The 19,337-nt window shown below is 36.6% G+C and overlaps 1 protein-coding gene across 2 annotated transcripts in view; it reads right to left on the bottom strand.

Moving 5' to 3' along the window:
• Positions 1-16,719, bottom strand: part of LOC106874539 (guanine nucleotide exchange factor subunit RIC1) — a 247,478-nt gene extending 230,759 nt beyond the window's left edge. For both annotated transcript variants that reach the window (XM_014922306.3, XM_014922307.3), the window contains exon 1: positions 16,487-16,719. In XM_014922306.3, the coding sequence (XP_014777792.1) occupies positions 16,487-16,627 (141 nt within the window). In that variant the 5' untranslated portion in view covers positions 16,628-16,719. The remainder of the gene's footprint in view (positions 1-16,486) is intronic.
• Between the last annotated feature and the right edge of the window lie 2,618 nt (positions 16,720-19,337).

The following is a 19,337-nucleotide window of genomic DNA, read 5'->3' as shown; positions in this document are numbered from 1 at the left end:
GGTTAGCCATGTGTCTATGATATTATCATCAATATGCAAACTTCACAATCACTGTGTAAGTGTGTAATGATTGTGATCAATAATGTATGCATATGACCATCACTGTGAATGGGTATGTGGTTTATGATCATTACAATCAATAGAGAATGCTTATAATCATTATCATCACTGTATGTGGGTGTCGGGATAAATACTGTTAACAAATGTCAAGCACAGAGACATAGTTTAGAAAAATACCATAATACTTACTACAAATATACAAGATTGATTTGTGGGTCCCACAATAGAGAATAAATTAGTTGAGAAGTTGAAAGGAAGACTATTTCAGTTGTAAGAGCAACATGTAATTTATCAGTGTCCGTATGTCTATGTACCATTATCAGATGTGTACACAATTTATACCTGAATGCATAAGGAGTTATGAATATACATACATCTATACATAAACATATATAACGGGTGAAGAACCCGTTTGGTCATGAATGACAATGGGAATACACCTAGAAAATTCCCCTCAGAGGCACAAGTCCAGGCAAGGTTGTTTGTGGAAGACCAGCAGTTGCCCATGCATACAAGTTCCCCCACTCCACACCATTGATGTTATCCAAGGGAAAGGCAAAGGCCAATACAGCTTGGCACCAGTGGTGTTGCAACACATTTCTACAGCTGAGTGAACTGAAACAACATGAAATAAAGTGTCTTGCTCAAGAACACAACACACAGCCTGGTCCAGGACATCAAACTCACAATCTCACAACTGGAAGCCCAGTGCTCTAACCACTGAGTCATATGCCTTCACATAAACATATAGACATCTATACATAAACATACATGTACACATAGTTACATACATATGTATATAAACATATTTTTAAAGATATATATATATGCATGATGTACATGATTGTTGCAATTAGTTTGTATGTATATGGAAGGGACACACACAAACACAGAGTATACACAAACAGCAACAATGTGAAAATATGATTTACAATCATCAATAGTAAGTACACAGAGCTTATAATAAAATCATCACTCATGTGCGCACACACACATACACATGCATTCATTCATTCAGACTTAAAGCTGCACCAAGCCAGTCCACTCTGAAATTCATGTACCTTACACATACTTCAAACGTATTAAGAAAATCAGGTTCTCAACTAGCACAGAAAATGCAACAGCAAGTGTGGCAGATTAATGAATATTATGATATGATTAGATGTTGTTACCAGCAGTGGTTTGGCAGTAACTGACCGACATGAAGTCACTCACCAACACACTCCTCCAACCTCAGCCCCACACATATGATGTCTTCTCTCTCTCTCTCTCTTTTCTATTACTGCAATGGGTTGCTGATCCTCAGCACTAACTATACACCACCATTTACCTTTTGTTGATCATCAATAACAAAAGGCTGCATAAGAATGTTATACTTAGGCGCAGGAGTGGCTGTGTGGTAAGTAGCTTGCTTACCAACCACATGGTTCTGGGTTCAGTCCCACTGTGTGGCACCTTGGGCAAGTGTCTTCTGCTATAGCCTCGGGCCAACCAAAGCCTTGAGTGGATTTGGTAGACGGAAACTGAAAGAAACCCATCGTATATATATATATGTGTGTATATGTTTGTGTGTCTGTGTTTGTTCCCCCAACATCACTTGACAACCGATGCTGGTGTGTTTACGTCCCTGTAACTTAGCAGTTCAGCAAAAGAGACCTATAGAATAAGTACTAGGCTTACAAAGAATAAGTCCTAGGGTCGATTTGCTCGACTAAAGGCGGTGCTCCAGCATGGCCGCAGTCAAATGACTGAAACAAGTAAAAGAGTAAAGACTAAAGAGTTATCAACCAGGCATTACATACACCTTTTCAATACATTGAGTTAAAATACTCTAACAAGAAGCTAACTTATTGGTATGTTCTTCAGACTCCAAAATGTGCTGAGTTCATGCATATTGAAAGGATGACTAAATTATGTATTCTTGCTAAGACATCTACAAGGGGGTGCTGAAAAGTTCTTGGCTTTAAGGGTACTGCAAAAGGCCTAGTTGGAGGCCCTACCTTCTAAGTACGTTTATAGAGCTTAGAAAAACTGAAGGACTACAATAAGTGTGTGAATCTGAGAGGGGTTGTGTTCAATAAAATCATAATTAACTGATCCTCCTGTATTTTCTTTTACCCAAAGCCAGGAACTTTTCAGTACTTCCTTGTAGATCACATCTAAAAGGAAACAATTTTAGCTGACTATCAAAGATCCAATCACTAACATTCTACAAAATTTAGTGCAGACTTTTCTCTGCTTCTTTTACTTCGATTACAATGACACATGCTCCTCTGAATTCGCTAGCTGCATGACACTTCCATCAAATGAACCTTCTGCTAGTTATTCTACTTGGTTTAATCCCCCAAATTCATGTTAAATATTTCTTTTATCTCACTACTCCATAACCATAGCTACATCACTAAGAAACTTAACTCACTAACTAGAGGTATCTTCAGGCTCCAAATTCCAAACAGCAACTAATTTGACCTCATCTCTCCAGAAGGGCCTGTAAAAGTCATAAATTATGCATTATGCACCTCATTTGACTAAATTAGTGTGTGTGCATGTGTGTGCGTGTGTGTGTGCATGTGTTATACCATCATAAACATCATATAGTAATCATATAGTAAACACCATCCCACATCATCAATAAACATACAGTTCATATAACTAGTAATAAGTATGTATACAAAGCAATGGGGGGAGCCTCTACATAGTCACTCAACCTGCTAGAAATAACAATAGCCCTCAAATTATATCTTACTGTCATATAATAATATCAGGATATGGTTATGCTTGGAATGTCTTTGATCAGACCTGTTCTTTCAGGATTGATCTGAAGCTGAGCAGCAACAAATAACAAGTACATTTCTATGCTACAGTGCTGTAGTGTGGAAATATATATTATTATATACATTATTATATTATGTGCTATTCAAAAACAGTATCAAATGAGTTTGTGAATATATATAGCCAATATCTCAATCATCAACTCTGTCTGTCTTTCTGTCTGAGAGAGGGGGGGGCAGAGAGTGAATAGTTAGTGTTGACTTTGTAACACTGTGTATTATACAGCAACAGAGATTTGATATCCATCAGCAAAAGTATATACAGCCACAGATTATATATACATTAACGCTCACAGTTACAACCGCACCTACAACCAGATGACCATTTACCCATACAGAGATGTATTAATAGACCAAGACATTATTGTCATCTAAATACAGTTAGTATAATGTGTAATTATTTATAAGGTAAAAAAATGTTAACTTTGTTGCAGAAGAGAAATGTATGTTTTAAGAATAGGTCTTATAGAAATGGCCTCATGACACTGGGAATGTTAGTTCTCAGTGACTGTCTGCAATACTCATTTAAAAAAAAAAATCTATTCCCCTCTTTCTATCTTTCTTTCTTAGTTCCTTCCACCCCACCATTCATCCAGCTGGTAGCAATGTTACTGCTATACAAGAAGAAAGATATATGTTTTAGGAATAGTCTCCAACTTGAGTCACATGGGAAACAGATTAAGCAGCAACATAGTCTATCATTTTTTCAATAAGATTCTATATTCTTTTAATGAGAGGATAAATTATGTAAAGATGGATGGTGATGATATGTTGATGTGTCACATGCAACACACAGTAAAAGAAAATACATCCAATATTTTTTAGTACAGTAACAACATAATACAGGAGATATACATCAACACAGAACTTCCTCGTTACCAGCCAAACAGGAAAACAGTGAAATAATTGCAACACTGACAGTTATTGTGCTAAGCATATTAATCCTAAACATTCAGAGTAATCATGCTTTGATCACATCCACTTTACTCTTTCTTACAGCTATGACTACCAAAATTTATAAACATTCAAAGACAATATGCTATAATACATAATGTACCTAAATTAACAAACAATATTCACCAACACAGTAATCTAGACACAAATGATCAATTTACATGACACTACAAAAAACACCTCACGATAGAGTTCACATGTACCAGTATGAAGTACTTATGGATTTCCCACAAGCCAAATATTTAGCACTGTGCCACAGTTCTGCTCAAAATCAGCTGGCTGATTCACACTAGAAAACTAGTGGACTATGTATATTGTTTTTATACTGCATTACCAGATACATACACACACTTAGAGAGTGAGTGAGCATAAACACATGTGAGAAACACCTCATTAAACCCTACACAGTTTAACCAGTTATCAGTTGAATGAAATCTGAGCTAATAGAGTAGCTGTTAGTGCTGACTTTTGCCACTATCTTTGATTATACCAAGCAACAAAACATTTACTTTGTTCCTGAGTACTAAGTGTTATTCTCTTATTGCATGTGAATAAATTTGTATAGGAGATGGTTATTATTCCCTTCAAACTTTTCTTTTGTGACCTCAGAAATGACATTTTGAAATCTGTCTTTTCTTAAAAACATTTCAGATAGATTCAGTACTGAGTAGCTGACAGAGAATTTCCAGCAACTTTCTAGAATTTCTAGATTTTTCAACTTTCCAATAATAAATAGTAATATAAATACAGTGACCACCAATAGAACTCACCAGTTTTGTTTAGGTCTCAATGCCTAAATGAATAAGCTTATCTGCATGTACCAGCAATGATGTCAAGAGACTGCAAGTATCTGGCAGACACATTGTGCTGTATCTGTGACCACTTTATCAAAACATGAACACAAAAGTACCCTCTGACCACATCCACTAAAATGTGAGAGACTTCAAGGCTGTCAGGATCAAGACAAAACAAACACTCACCTCATTTTACCAGCAAACATTTCAAAATTAAAAAAAAAACTCTGGAAGGTAAGATGGACAATTTTTGCTTGCTTGAATAGTGGAATTTTATATTGCAAAAGAAAATATTTGGAATATTTGGAATTTTTTTTTTTTTTTCGGTTTCCAGTGTTACAGAAAAGATATATCAAATATAAAATGTTGCAGGAACCACCAACTCATTACACAAAGGAAAAATAAATTTATTTGTTCTTAATTTTATTTTGTTCTTTTGCAGAATAATGCAGGAAAAAAAAGAGAACCATGAAGTTTGCTATCTCATGATTTGAGCAAGAATTCATTGATCACTCAAGCAATTCCTACTTCTGCATGACTTGACTTTCCCAAATGTTGGGCTAACAAGAATGCATGTGCTACCATACATCTAGACTTTCCATAACCTATCATCCCAGGGCTACACTACTCTAAGCTCACAATACTCGTTCTACCAAAAAGAACATAGCTGTCTTCAATAGAGAGAAACAAGTCAGAACAGGAAGGTGCTATATTATATAAATGACAAGTTCAGAAATGTAACTAAGGAACAAAGCCATACTGCCCCAACCAAAATGACTGCAGAGACTTGATCTCATAAATCCAATGCCAAAGTTTTGACAATCTTGGCTCAAATATTAGAACTGATTAGATGAAAATCTGCAAGCCACAAGTCAGAGGAAACATCACCTGAGTTATTCAAGGATCTTCATTTATCAAGATGAGCTCTACAACCAAAATTTGACCAAAATATAGTTTGAGGCAATCAGGATCACTTGTAACCAAAGTCACACTTCTTTAGAAGCTTCAAAGCCATAGTGGGACAAAAAGTGTCTTTTCACTGAGAACATTTAGTGCATGTCAGAGAAAAATACAGATGTGTTGAGCCTTTACTAGATACCTTGAAGTATGAGGAGTATGGCTGGGAAATTATCAGGGACTTCAAAATGGGGACATTCCTGATGGTTCTTCAAGGCAACTTCATGAAATTTTCTTGCAATATTTGCCTTTAGAACAATAGGGACTCCGTGTCACACTGTCAAAAATGTCACTGACTACAACAGACCAAGTTCTCTGTAGAGGGGAACAATATCAAATATTAGTGAACCTTTGGAGGATGTTACTTCAAATTCTGGGCATAAAATAGAGATTTATGAAACAATTTGTCATGGCTCTTGTCTTGATAAGCAGTTAGCAATCTTTAAGTACCTTCACAATTTCTTCTCTGTCTGTAGCAAAGATCAAAACAGGTGTGTTTTTTGAACTCCAGATAAGATTCTGAAGTGCATGGAATTCCCCAAGATGCCCAGTAGGAAGGAGGAAGTAATTTCCTATGCAATGACAACAGAGAAAGGCAGAAAACTCCGCAGAGCTGGTTGAGACTCTGGTGAAGAACTACAGCAAAATGGGCTGCAGGATGTCCCTAAAAGCCTATATTCTTTATGTTCCTCTTGCTAAATCCAAGGAGAAAACCGGAGCATGCTCAAAGGAGCAGAGAGAGCATTTCTATTACAATATATTGGACTTTGAATGTGGATACTAAAGAACATACAAGGAAAATATGATTGGAGTCTTATATTTGAGGGATGATACATGAAAGTGATCTATGTTGCAGATCTCAAAAAAACTATATACTTCTAAACTTTTATATAACTAAAGTATAAACACATTTAATTTATATATTTTCTTTTTTCTGACCTTATGTCCACTAGGAAATAGGTAAATAATAGCCATTTTTCATACTTTTTCAATACCAATACTTAGCAAATAACACTGAGTGTGCTAGGTGAGTGCTGCACACCCACCTAAGATTGGAAACTGATCTCCCTGCAACTTTTCATCTATAGTACTTGTATAGGATTATTTCTTATTTACTTTCACACTCCCCTCTAATAAACAGTACATTTTTGTGGCAAGAAGTTGAATGTATAATTCACTGAAAATTTATTGATTAACTGATTTCTCAAAAATAATTCCGTTCTAATGACTTCTTTATATAATCTAGCAGTGATTTTGTTTTCAAATTTAATAATACACACTCAGAAGCAATATTTAAGTCAGGTCAAAGTAGCATAAAGCAAGAATGTGTATTTTTAAGGAATACATATGGCATACTTGCAGATTTGGCATAATAGTACAGTGGACACCATGACAATAACTACCATATGTTGTGTTCCCTTGCTATATCCACGGATATTTCAGTGATTAGGAATCTTTCAGCTTTGTATTTTATATCATAGTCTCATGAGAGAGAAATCATCTAAAGAAATGTGTGGCCCTGTCTGCAAACCAGAAACTGGAATGTATAAGGAAGTTACAGGCTTGTGCTTTGATGATAAAGAGTTTGTAAAAAGTATGGTGTGAAAAGTAAACAGTTTGCAGACATATGCATGGTTATTTCATTTGAAATATAATGTTGATGTAAATGCTAAATCATTATTTGTTGGTACAAGGAAGCATATGTGAATTTCAAAACATATCAATGTTGAAAAGACACTGATGAAGTAGTTTAACCATCAACAATCCAAGGGTAACAACATCCAGTTTCACAGCTAGTGACAGGTAGTTATGGTAATTTAGAAATCACAATGAAATGGATAATGAAATTGCCGAAGATGAAGCAAGGAGCACACAAACCAAAGAAACTGAATCATTCAAGAAAAAAAAAAATGACTAAGTTGAGAAGGCCCCTAATTTGCTCCATGTATAAAGGAAATGCAATTGAGCTGTACTGGCTGTACATTAACCAAGCTTTTAAAATGGAACCTCCACACCAGGTTGTAAATTAAATGAGGAACATTTTTCAGCATAGTACTGTGCCTACAGAGACAACTTAGAAATTTATAAAGTTATGGTCATGGGAAACTAGCACATCATGAGACTTGAAAGACATGTAGCATACTTCTCTCTCTCTCTGTTATATATACATGAGTGCGAACGTAGTGGTTAACAGCTAGTCTTCAGCCGCATCTTTGGACCCTGTTGTGCTCACCACTCTGATTGGTTGGTATTGGCATATTTTTGTCTCTTGTCCTAACTCGCGCCAGGGTGCAACCCAACCAATCGCAGCCTTCAGATAAGGTCTCGTGGGACAGTCTTTCTGAACCCCTGTTTGAGCCAATGGTATCTTATAAATAGCTAGCTGTTACAGCGTCTCGGTTGTCAGTCTGGTTCTAGACCTTCTGGGGTCTAGCCGCTGACCTCAGAGCACACAGCCAGTTCCAGAGACGACACGTCACAGCTTCATTGGAGATCCAACACTTTGCTCAACTGTTTACTGCAAAATCCTTCGTCGCCACCACCAGCGTCTACACCAACTTCTCTACGTACACACCAACCAGCAACGCTTGCACAACTTTCTCCACGCTGTTTGTGAAATGCTTCACCATGGTTAACAGCAAATACAAACTGCGAGAACTCCTGTACCAAGTAACCAGCCGCAGCATTGAAGCCTCAACTTCTCATGACATGTGTCTCTTCGGCTCTGCCTTGCCGCCACAACTTCTTGGTTCAGCACTTCAACTACAGTGTACCATTGGATACGAACTCGTATTTTCCCATCCTTGTGCCTGGACTTTCTTCTAATGTTCTTTTCTATACTCCGTATTTCTTGCACACACATACATGTTTGTATACACATACATCCAGTTTATATGACGGCCTGTCTATTATTGTGTTTATTATGTTACACTCACACACACACAGACATACAAGTTGACATATCAATAAAACCTTTCTCTTAAATCTTTCACCGGTTGTGTCTCTCTTTTCCTTCTTGGCACTTATACTCATTTAACCTTCATTTCGTTGTTTTATATGTGTCGAGCGTGCGATGCACTGGTCACATGGCCGTCACAGACATAATGCACTATCTGTCAGCATGTTATCCTAATAAATTGTGATTTAACATACACATTTTTAATGAGCAAGTTTTCTCACATTTCATTCCTATGGTAACAAGCTGTCCTCAAATCTTCTACTGATGAGGAGAAAGCACTAATGGTGAAAGAAAAGGATGATCTTAGAGAAAAAGGATAAGAACAAAGAACTCTCAGTAGCATCAAGAACTACAACCTCAAATCCTGTATTATCCAATTTAGCTGCATCATAGAAACCACTGAAGACTACCATTCTAACCAACAACCAGAAAAAACTTTTGGGTGACATGGCAGTAGAATACGTTTTTGAAGTATATGAGACAAAGGATTTTCATCATATACTCCAAAGGACAGGCAAAATAGATGTCGCAAAAAATGTCAGAACCTGGCTAGGAGACAAAATTTTAACTTGGATATTACATGCTAACAGAAAAAGAAATAATGAAAGAATTTCTTGTTGGTAACAGCAGAGATTGTGAGGATGGAGATGAACTATCAAATTCTGATATATGAAAATCCTTTGTCATTTTATAAACTAACTCATCAACAGAAACTAATGTTCAGAAATATTATCAACATCTTGGAACCTTAAAAAAACTCATTATCTAGAGACAGCATCAGCAAGGTAAGCTGAAACTCAACTCTTTCTTCAAACCAGTTTGTCCCAAACCTGCCACAGTTGATAAGCCCACTGATGATGTTGACTTAGGCCCTCCTCAGTCATCTCAGAAGTGAGGACCAAAGGAACATCAGGACTGCACTAACTCACATTGACAATCTGCCTCTACCATATCAAGCTCATCTATCATTTTCCACATGTAAATGAAGTTAACAATTTACAATATTAACTTTTTTAATTTTTGCATACTTTAATGTTAGATATTTCATAGAGTATATATTTTTAAGTGTTATATAATTATATGATATTTACAGTATTTCCTGCATTTATGTTACTGTCTATCAGATTTATCAAGTCTGATCCAAACCAACCAGCCCACTAGTGCAGAACATATCCTGGTTTCCTTAAGCAATTCACTTAAGCAATTGAGCGTACAAAACTACTCCTGAACAGGATGCCGGTCTGTCACACAGTTTGTCAGCTATTGCTAATGTTCATTTTAGCTGAGTGGACTTGAGCAGTAAGAAATGAAATGCCTTACTCAAGAACACAATATGTGACCCAAACTAAGAACAGAGCCCACAACCTACCAATAGTGAGCACAACACTCAAATCGCTATACCACACAATAGGTTTATCAGGAACAGTACATACCTTTCCAAAATCATATATGTATGCGATATTAACCCCTGTTCTCAGTTTACTTGAACATTCAGTTAAAAACAGAAACTCTTCCTCCTTATTAGTATGGTTTGGCTATGATCATATAAAACACTCAAAATATAAAACTTTAAGAATAAATATTATCAATGAATTATAATAATGATTAATGATAAATACCAATTTGCTTCATTTGGCTGAACTAGTCAAACAAATAAGATCAGAAGAGGGGCTGTAACCCTTTAGCATTTAAACTGGCCATATCCAGCCAAAATATTCTACCGGTTTTTTTGCTCAAACTGGCCAGATTTGACCTCTCACATTTTATTTCTTTATTGCCCACAAGGGGCTAAACATAGACGGGACAAACAAGGACAGACAAAGGGATTAAGTTGATTACATTGACCCCAGTGTGTAACTGGTACTTAATTTATCTACCCCGAAAGGATGAAAGGCAAAGTCGACCTCGGTGGAATTTGAACTCTGAACGTAAAGACAGACGACATACCGCTAAGCATTTCGCCCAGCGTCTAATGTTTCTGCCAGCTCACTGCACATCTACTTGGCAATGACATACTAAAAACTACAATCACATCATCAAAATTTCAAAGCTATAAGATAATATATATTTAATTCAAAACAATATAAGTAAATAAGTATTACTTTTGGCAGAATAATCTGAGTGCTAAAAGGTTAGTGTCAAGACTATGAAAATAGTCTAGACTATGAAAATAGTCTAGACTATGAAAATAGTCTAGACTATGAAAATAGTCTAGACTATGAAAATAGTCTAGACTATGAAAATAGTCTAGACTATGTTAGGGGCTGAACCTCTCTGATTATGAAGTTTCAGTTCCTAAAATTCTACAAATAAAATGGAATTATTTATAAATATGTATAAATGTTGCAAGGAGTTGAAGGAGAGAGTTGAATAGAAGAGATGCATACATGGTCTGATCATGAAATATCCAGACTATTGCCATAGTAATGAAGCTAAAGCATGCAGGTGAATGCTGCTTGGCATAAATTGACCTTGACCTCTGCTGTGCATACACACTAAGTTTTAATGTTCTAGCTCACTTCTGCTGTTTACAGCAGTGCTTGGAAGGAAGGTGTGTAGTGTGTGATCATCACATTGACCATGGCAAAGAAAGATGAGCAGAGAATTTGTATCAAATTTTGCCAAAAGCTTGGCGATACCTACTCAGAGGCCTATGCAAAGTTTTTAAAAAGTTCGCATGGTTCTCGAGACAATCAAGGAGACCTTGTGCAACTGAAACCCGAGTGTCTTTTTGGTCAGCTGAAGGCAGTTTTGGCACAAACTTGGCAGACATGCATCTCATATCCAAATCTTCAGTAATAATCAACTGAACTGAACAGTAACTAATCTGCACATCCTCCGATAACCCATGGATGATGTGTGTGTGTGTGTGTGTGTCTGTGTGTGTGAGTATGCGTGTGTGTGTGTGTGTCTTCCCTTGTCTGGAAATTATGTAACATAAATGAGCATCTCTATCATACAGGCAGTATCCCTCATTTCCAATAATCCATGAAAACATGTTCATCCTTGGAGAAATATTATCTTACTTGGAAACAGGAAGAGTATCCAGCCATAGAAAACCAGCCTCAATGAATATACTCTGACCCATGCAAGCATGGAAAAGTAGATGTTATGATGATGATGAGGAGGAGGAGGATGATAACATTTATAAAAAACAGTCATTTGACACAATCCTTACATCAGTTTTAGTATTCTGTGTTCCAACCCCACCAAGGCCAACTATGCTTTCGTCCTTCCAGAGTCAATAAACAGAGTACCTGCCAAGTACCAGAGTTGATTCTTCTTCTTCTCTCAGAATCAGCTACACTGCACTAGAGTTTTGAGGGACCACTCTCAATGTTCTTTTTCTTCAAGAAAAGATGAGGGTTGAGTCAGAGGCTAGCAATTACTTCTTGTTAAGCAAGCCCAGAAACCATTGAACATAGCAGGTGTAGATGGACCCATGTGCTGTACAGTACTGAAGTGGTTAAAAATAAAAAACATTCTTTACAAGTTAGTTGGTTTTCAATTATTGATATACATTAAATCTCACACAGGATGCAGTTGAAAAATAGTCGGTTAATTTACAATAAAATCCTCATTAAAAAAAAAAAGGAATATACATAGCCCTAAGGAAGGAGAGAAATATTAAAAGAAAAATTCCATGGGAGAGGGAAGGAAAACAAATCAGAGAAAAGGGTCATGGGTTTTTTTGCTTGTTTTTTTTTCAACCTCCATTCACAGGAAGCTACGGAGTTTTAAAGGAAGACAGAACTATCACTCCAGTTCTTGTAGATGTAATAAACAGAAGATACGTTTGGTACTAGACACGTGTTCAGTTTCAAGAAATTAATTTGAGCTAATATGACTTTTATCAGAATTGTAAAGTCTATTTAGTTTCAGCTAGACTAATGCAATGAAAATAATGCATATTTAGCAAAAATACAGACAAAATGCTAAACAGTGAAAAAAAAAAAAAAAAAAACATAAGGAATTACTTGGATTACAAAATTTTCCTGAGTAAATATCTCTGAGAATGATAACATAATAAAAAGCTAATTCTATAAAGCGTAAAAGTATTTTACCATTATTCTCATTCATTCTTTAAAATGACTTCTCTTAAGAAAGACATTCATACCATAATTCTGTATTTTGTTTTCCATTATTCTGAATGCCTATGCATTTACACATCTTTCTATCCAATGCCACAAATATGATATGATGGGGATATAGCAATTGAATTTACATGACTAGCTCCTATTTTATTGAGAGATGAATGAATAAGTCAACCTCACTTAGATTTGAACCCAAAAGTGAAAGGAATATATGACAAAATATTTAATTCATCATTCTACTGTTTCTGTAACTCCAGTACTCTAATTAATAAGGCCACAGAATTATAATGGGGAGGGATTTAGTCAACTGAAAAGCATGTAGTGAGATGAAGAGGAATGTAGCTGAATTATATGACATAGATACAACACTGATTTTCCAGAAACTTTGGTTCCAAAGCCTTTCTAGATAACTGATTTTTCTGAATCAGGGATGGTTAGCACTAAGATAAAACAAATATTAAATTTATTTAATTAAATGAGATAAAGGTACTTGAACATTAATATTAATGATACAAGTTTATTAGTACTGTCCTGTATAAAGTAAATGTGAAACAGGGCTGCCCAGTAAACAAGTCTGGTAGCTGCAGAAATGTTAAGCTTTTGGTTCCAGACCATCAGTGACCAGAAAGTCGGTGTTGTACCTGTACTAGTATTTGTTTTGACAACTCAGCAGTAACAAAATGTTAACACCACACACGAATTAAACTCATGACTCCAGTGTTTAATTCATCTGTCCTGGAAAGATAAAAAGCAAACAGTATCCCCCCACCCGCCGTGGGCCTTTGAACTTGGATCATAGAGAAGAAGAATTAAATATTCTAAGGAGTCTAATCTGATGCACAATTCCACCACTTTCATAACTGATATAATTAATGATTTCTATCTTTGGCACAAGGCCACAAATTTGGATAAAAAGAAAATAACAATCAATTGAATCAATGACTTGTAATTAGTTTAAGAACCTTAGAGACATAACAAAATCAACCATAGCAGAATTTGAATACATAGTGTAAAGACAGAAGTAAATACTGCTTGACTACAGCACACAATCATTTCTGCCAATCCATCACCCAAAAAATATAAACTCTAAGGCACAAGATCAAATTTTAGAGATGGGAACAGTATATTAAACTGAGCCCATTGCACTTAATTATGCAATACATCATAATGTTTTTAAAATAAATTACCATCATTATTTTGGAGATATTGATGGGAAACCCCTCTCCAACTGGGTCACAGGAAAGCTATGTCAGTATCTGGAGAGGATGTCACCATCATATTGCTGGATACACTGGAAATCAAGATGGTAGTAACCAGTCTGAAAGAGTACCAGGAAGTGATGGAAACATGCACTACCTGGGACAAGTCAGTGAGCTTGCAGCTTGACACATGGAAAGCTAAGTCCATGTGGGACAGTGGTTTCTATTCCTGGACCACAGGTCCAGTTAAGGTGCCTGGGGTTTGCTGCAGATCAGATCTCCAGGTGAAGAATTTTTGTGAGCAAGGTGACCAGTCACACTCAGAAATGGGCTGAAAGACAACTGTCCCTGAAAACAACCAGAACTATCACAGACACACGCAGAGTGATGAAATTGTCCATCACACTCTTGTTTACTATCTGTGCATTGCTGATTTGTATTGTTATATTATGGCATACAGGATGGAGTCAGCTAGAAGTCAAGTCTATGAAAATCAACCAACCACCTTCTTTTAACAAGAGAGAGCAGGTAGTTTTCTTCTAACTAATGGTTATAACAAAGAAAAGTGAGTAATGGATGCTGTTGAAAGTTTTAAGGACAGAGTTATCCTTCTCATGCCAAGCCCTCATCAACTTCAAGTACCACTTTAGGAAGACGATGCTTCCCTCCAGTAAATCATAAAACACGTAAGAGTGGTGAAATTAGCATGATTAAATGGGTCTACTCTATGTGACTGTAGATCTGTGACAAAAACTGTGAAAAGACATTTGCATTCTGTGTATTAAGGTAGTCTGAGGGATGTTCCACATTACCCTGTACAGCTACCCAGCTCCATTTGGGGTATCTTTCTACACAGCTATTTAGTGCTATTTATTATTATATCTATTGTTATAGTTGATTTCGCTCCTTTAATTGATGTAAATCCTCTCCACTGTTTGTTTTCTATTGTATTCAACCTTTGTACTATCCCCATTTTATCTTATACCCGAATTTTTCATTGTCAGAAGGCACTATCATCTTACTTATGACCGGTATTTGTCATTCTAGAATCAAATCTAAATTCTCATTAATAATAATCATTATCCCCATATCCATCATTATTGTTACTGCTCCTGTTAATACTGCTACCGCTTCCATATTATCATTGTGGTCGTAGTCATGGTCGTTATTCTTTCTAATAAAAGCAGCTGATCCAGATTGTCAAGTCAAGCAACTACATAACATCACCAGGAATGTGGGATGTAATGTCGATGGGGAGGGAGAGATAAGACCAGTACAAGTTGTTCATTTCAGCACGAAACCGACCACTTCAGGCACACTGTGTATACGTGTAAGTTATGAGCGTATGGGTGAACGTGTGTGTGTGTGTGTGTGAATGTGTCTGCGTTTTACAAATATGTGGCGACTAAACAATAATCCAAAAAGACTCTTCCAGCTGCTTTGTTATTATTTGTGCTTTCTTCCATGCCATGGTGGCAAGTGAGCGACGGGAAATACAGAGGTTGAAATTGGGCATTTCGTTCCTAGTAGGAAGTTCTTTTAAGTGGTTACAATGCGGTGCTAAACTGTCACCTGAATACCAGACTTCCATCACACGTGTTAAACTGTGTGAGTGTGTATGCATCCGTATGTGCGTAAATATCTGTCTGTTTCAATACAGAATGATATATGAATCGCTGGTAAGAATGTCAACTCTTCCGGTGAAGGAGAGGACCAAAGAGTCTGACAACCACTCACATCTTGAGAAAAGGAAGAACTTTACAAAACAATAACCATTTTTTTTTTATCATAACCCCGAAATAATTAAACTATGGATTTCAACAAAAACAAAATCTATATTTTACGTATTTTCATACGTAAAATGCCTGGCACATTGTAAACAGAAAAGAAATGAAAGAATAAGAAATAGATCTGTTTAATGTCAATATTGGCGTGGCAAGCTGTCTTATATTAACTGTATGTGTGTTTATATAAATATATATGTGTTTATATAAATATATATGTGTATATATATATATATATATATATATATATATATATATATATATATATATATATATATATACACACACACACTTCGTTTTTGTATCTGGTTTGTAAGATTCTTTATGTAAAAATATTATAGATATATATATAATGTGGACCAGTTCCTGTCGGTAAAACGTGTATCTCCGTGTCATATATCATCTTTATATGATGAATTTATTTCAATTGTAAAACGATCCTGATTCAAATATCCAATATCAAATTGATTGTCTCACACAAACACACACACGAGGCGGTTGTGTGTATGTGCGTGTGACATAGAGACAGAGACAACGGAAAATATGTATAAGGAAAATATGAAGTGGGAATGGATGGAAGCATTCCAGGATTCATTGGAGTGGTTTAATTCACGAAATAAAGGAAGAAACCATTTTTATTAAAGAAATACAGCTAAAAAGAAGGGTAGAGTGCAGACGAGATTGTCAACACGGGCATTATAATCAACATCAACACATTAAAGCAATTAGGAAAATGAAGGTTAAGTTGTGAAAACAAACCGAGAAGAATAATAAAGAGAGAGAGTGATAAAGAAATAGAGAGAGGGGGAAAGAGGAATGTAGAGATGAACAGAGAGGGGGACAATGTTACTCACCCGGCAGTACCATATACTCAGCGTATTTTCTGACAGCACAGCAAAAAGCATACGATTACAGTTGCTGGCAATGAAATGGGGACATGAAGATTTATCGGGTATTAGCTTCAGGTATTTCGGCCACCCCAGGGGGAAATACATTGTGCATTTGGCAATCCAAACCGTAACAGACGATACCTAAACTTCATGACAAGAAGGAGAAGCCATTTAAGCTACGAACCTAACTTGCTTGTAAGAAAACTCATTTGATTGGCTCTTTTCGCAACAATGCAACCAATCATATTTTATATTAGAATCAATACAGCTGGTATGACTCGCACTTTCATAATTATTTCATCTGTCATGCTGGTTGTTTATTTACTAGTCTGTCATATTTATTAATGTACTATCAGATGGGTTTTATTTTGCTATTTTTTTAAGGGTTTTCTTTTCAGTTTATATTGCACAAAATTTTGATTTCTAGTTGTAATTGCTTTTTCTATACCAATAAATAGTTTGGCTTTTTCTTTCATGTTGGCCTACATAAGTAAACAGCATGTTCTATAGACAAATCTGTTTTTCGTTTAAGTGATGGTAGCATTGATATTCCTATAGTTACTGATTTATATATTCGTTCTTATTTCTTTCTTTTAGCTTGCTTTTTCGAGTTGCGATAACAAATAAGACAAGACCTCAGCCTATTCATCGAAGGTTCGAACACGTCACCAGCACTTTTTAAATATTATTTATTTCTGTTAACCAAAGATAATGCAGTACATCTAGTTGTATGTACCATAAACAGAGTTAACAGCTGTTACTACCGAGAACACAGCATTATCAACGAGTGTAGAATTCAAATTCCCTCAAGGTCTAGGAAATTACACCTGATGATTCAGTGCGTTTCTCGGAAAACGGATACCCCTTCCCCGGAAGTTAGAGCTAATGACCAATAATAAATATTGTTTAGTGTCTCACTAGTTTCAGTTTCTCAAGCAATGAATTGACAGAATAGTAGCATAGAGAATGAGTTCAAATCCCATCAAGGTCAACTTTATCTTTCACTTTTCCATGGTCTATAAAATAAATACCAGCCAAATACTGGAGTTGATTGTTTTGAATAAAATTCTTCCCTCAAAATGCTACCCAAATTAGAAACAATTATTTTTAAGCAGTGAATTGGCAGAATCATTAAAGTGCCAGAATAAATGTTTTTGGTGCATTTCTTCTGGGTAGTTTACATTCTGAATTTAATTTCTGCTGGGGTTAACTTTGCCTCTCATCCTTTCAGGGTCAGTGGGATAAAGTACAGGCATAACATTGGGTCAGTAGAATCAACCAATCCCCATCTCTAAAAATTACTAGTATTGTAGAAACCAGTATGATAATATCAGAAAGCACTACCAGAGAATTGGTCTAGAATTTGGTTGAAGGTCCTTGTCTAGAAAACCTGGACAAAATTCCCAGCCTTACAGGGTTCCAATATCAAGCTCCATCAGGTCTGGAATAAGGAGGAAGTCAGAAGACCTGGATGTCATATATTTGGTAGCACCAACTATTTCAGTACTGGCATCAGCCACACTCAAATGGTGCTTTTTACGTGCCATATATATATCGTCATCATCATCGTCATCATTATTGTCGTCGTTATCGTCATCATCATCATTTAACATCCCTTTTCCATGCTGACATGGGTTGGATGGTTTTGACAGCAGCTGGTCAGCTGAAGAGCTGCCCAGGCTCCATTTGTCTGTTTTGGCATGGTTTCTATGGCTGGATGCCCTTCTTAATGCCAACCATTTTACAGAGCGTGCTAAATGCTTTTATGTGGCACTGCCACAGGCACTTTTATGTGACACCAGCATGCTTGGTTTTACATAGCACTAGCATAGGTGTTTTCTCATAGCACCAGCACAAGTGCTTTTACATGGCATCAACACACACAAGCCCACAAGATTAGGATCACTCGGCTGAGAGAGGGATGTAGATGACATGCCTGTATGCATGGACATTCACAGTTTTACTTAGCTTGATGTGTCTTCTCAAGCAGAGCAAACCACTAGAAGTCTTGGTCTTTATCCTCTCTGTGAGACCCAACATCCGAAGATTCTTTCTCACCACACACACACACATATATATATATATATATATTTGTAAAAATACATAAATCCAGAGGAGAAATACACTCTAAGATGTAGAGCAGTTAATATTAAAGTGGGGTAGGCCGATTTATAGGGTTACCCTGGGTTTCTCGCTTACAGCATATCTTCATACCCCAAACACAGCTGGCCTGAGACCTCTTTAAAATATGCTGACCACAAGATGGCAGCATGGCTGAAGATCGATGGACAATGGCAAAGGGAGATAATCACCCTGGGTTTTACCCTTAGAAACGAGACCTTTCCCCCTTCATATTTTAAAGAGGTCTCAGGCCATCAGTGTTTGAAGATATACCGTAAGGCTAAACCCCTTATGAGTGAGAAACCCAAGGTAACCCCATAACTTGCCTACCCCACTATAACATATATATATATATATATATGACACCCTCTTGCAAACTACCTCGTCGACGAGTGACAGGGGCCTTCTCTTTGTGGCTGGAGACTTCAATGGTCATGTCGGACATCGTGCTGGAGGCTTCCATGGCATACATGGAGGCTATGGCTTCGGTTCCCGCAACGAGGAGGGAACCAGACTGCTGGAGTTCTGTGATGCAACTGATCTTATGGTCTGCAATACCAACTTCAGGAAACCTGCCAGTCACCTAGTCACCTACCACTCCGGCAGACACTCTAGCCAAATCGACTACATCCTCGCCAGAAATAGGGAAAGAGGGCGGCTTATAAATGCCAAAACCTACCCTGGCGAAGAATGT

The sequence above is a fragment of the Octopus bimaculoides genome, chromosome 10 (genome assembly GCF_046866305.1).
Source record: "Octopus bimaculoides isolate indiv1 chromosome 10, ASM4686630v1, whole genome shotgun sequence".
Taxonomy (NCBI): domain Eukaryota; kingdom Metazoa; phylum Mollusca; class Cephalopoda; order Octopoda; family Octopodidae; genus Octopus; species Octopus bimaculoides.
Note: the sequence above shows the minus strand (reverse complement) of the source record. Positions and strands in the feature narration are given on the sequence as shown.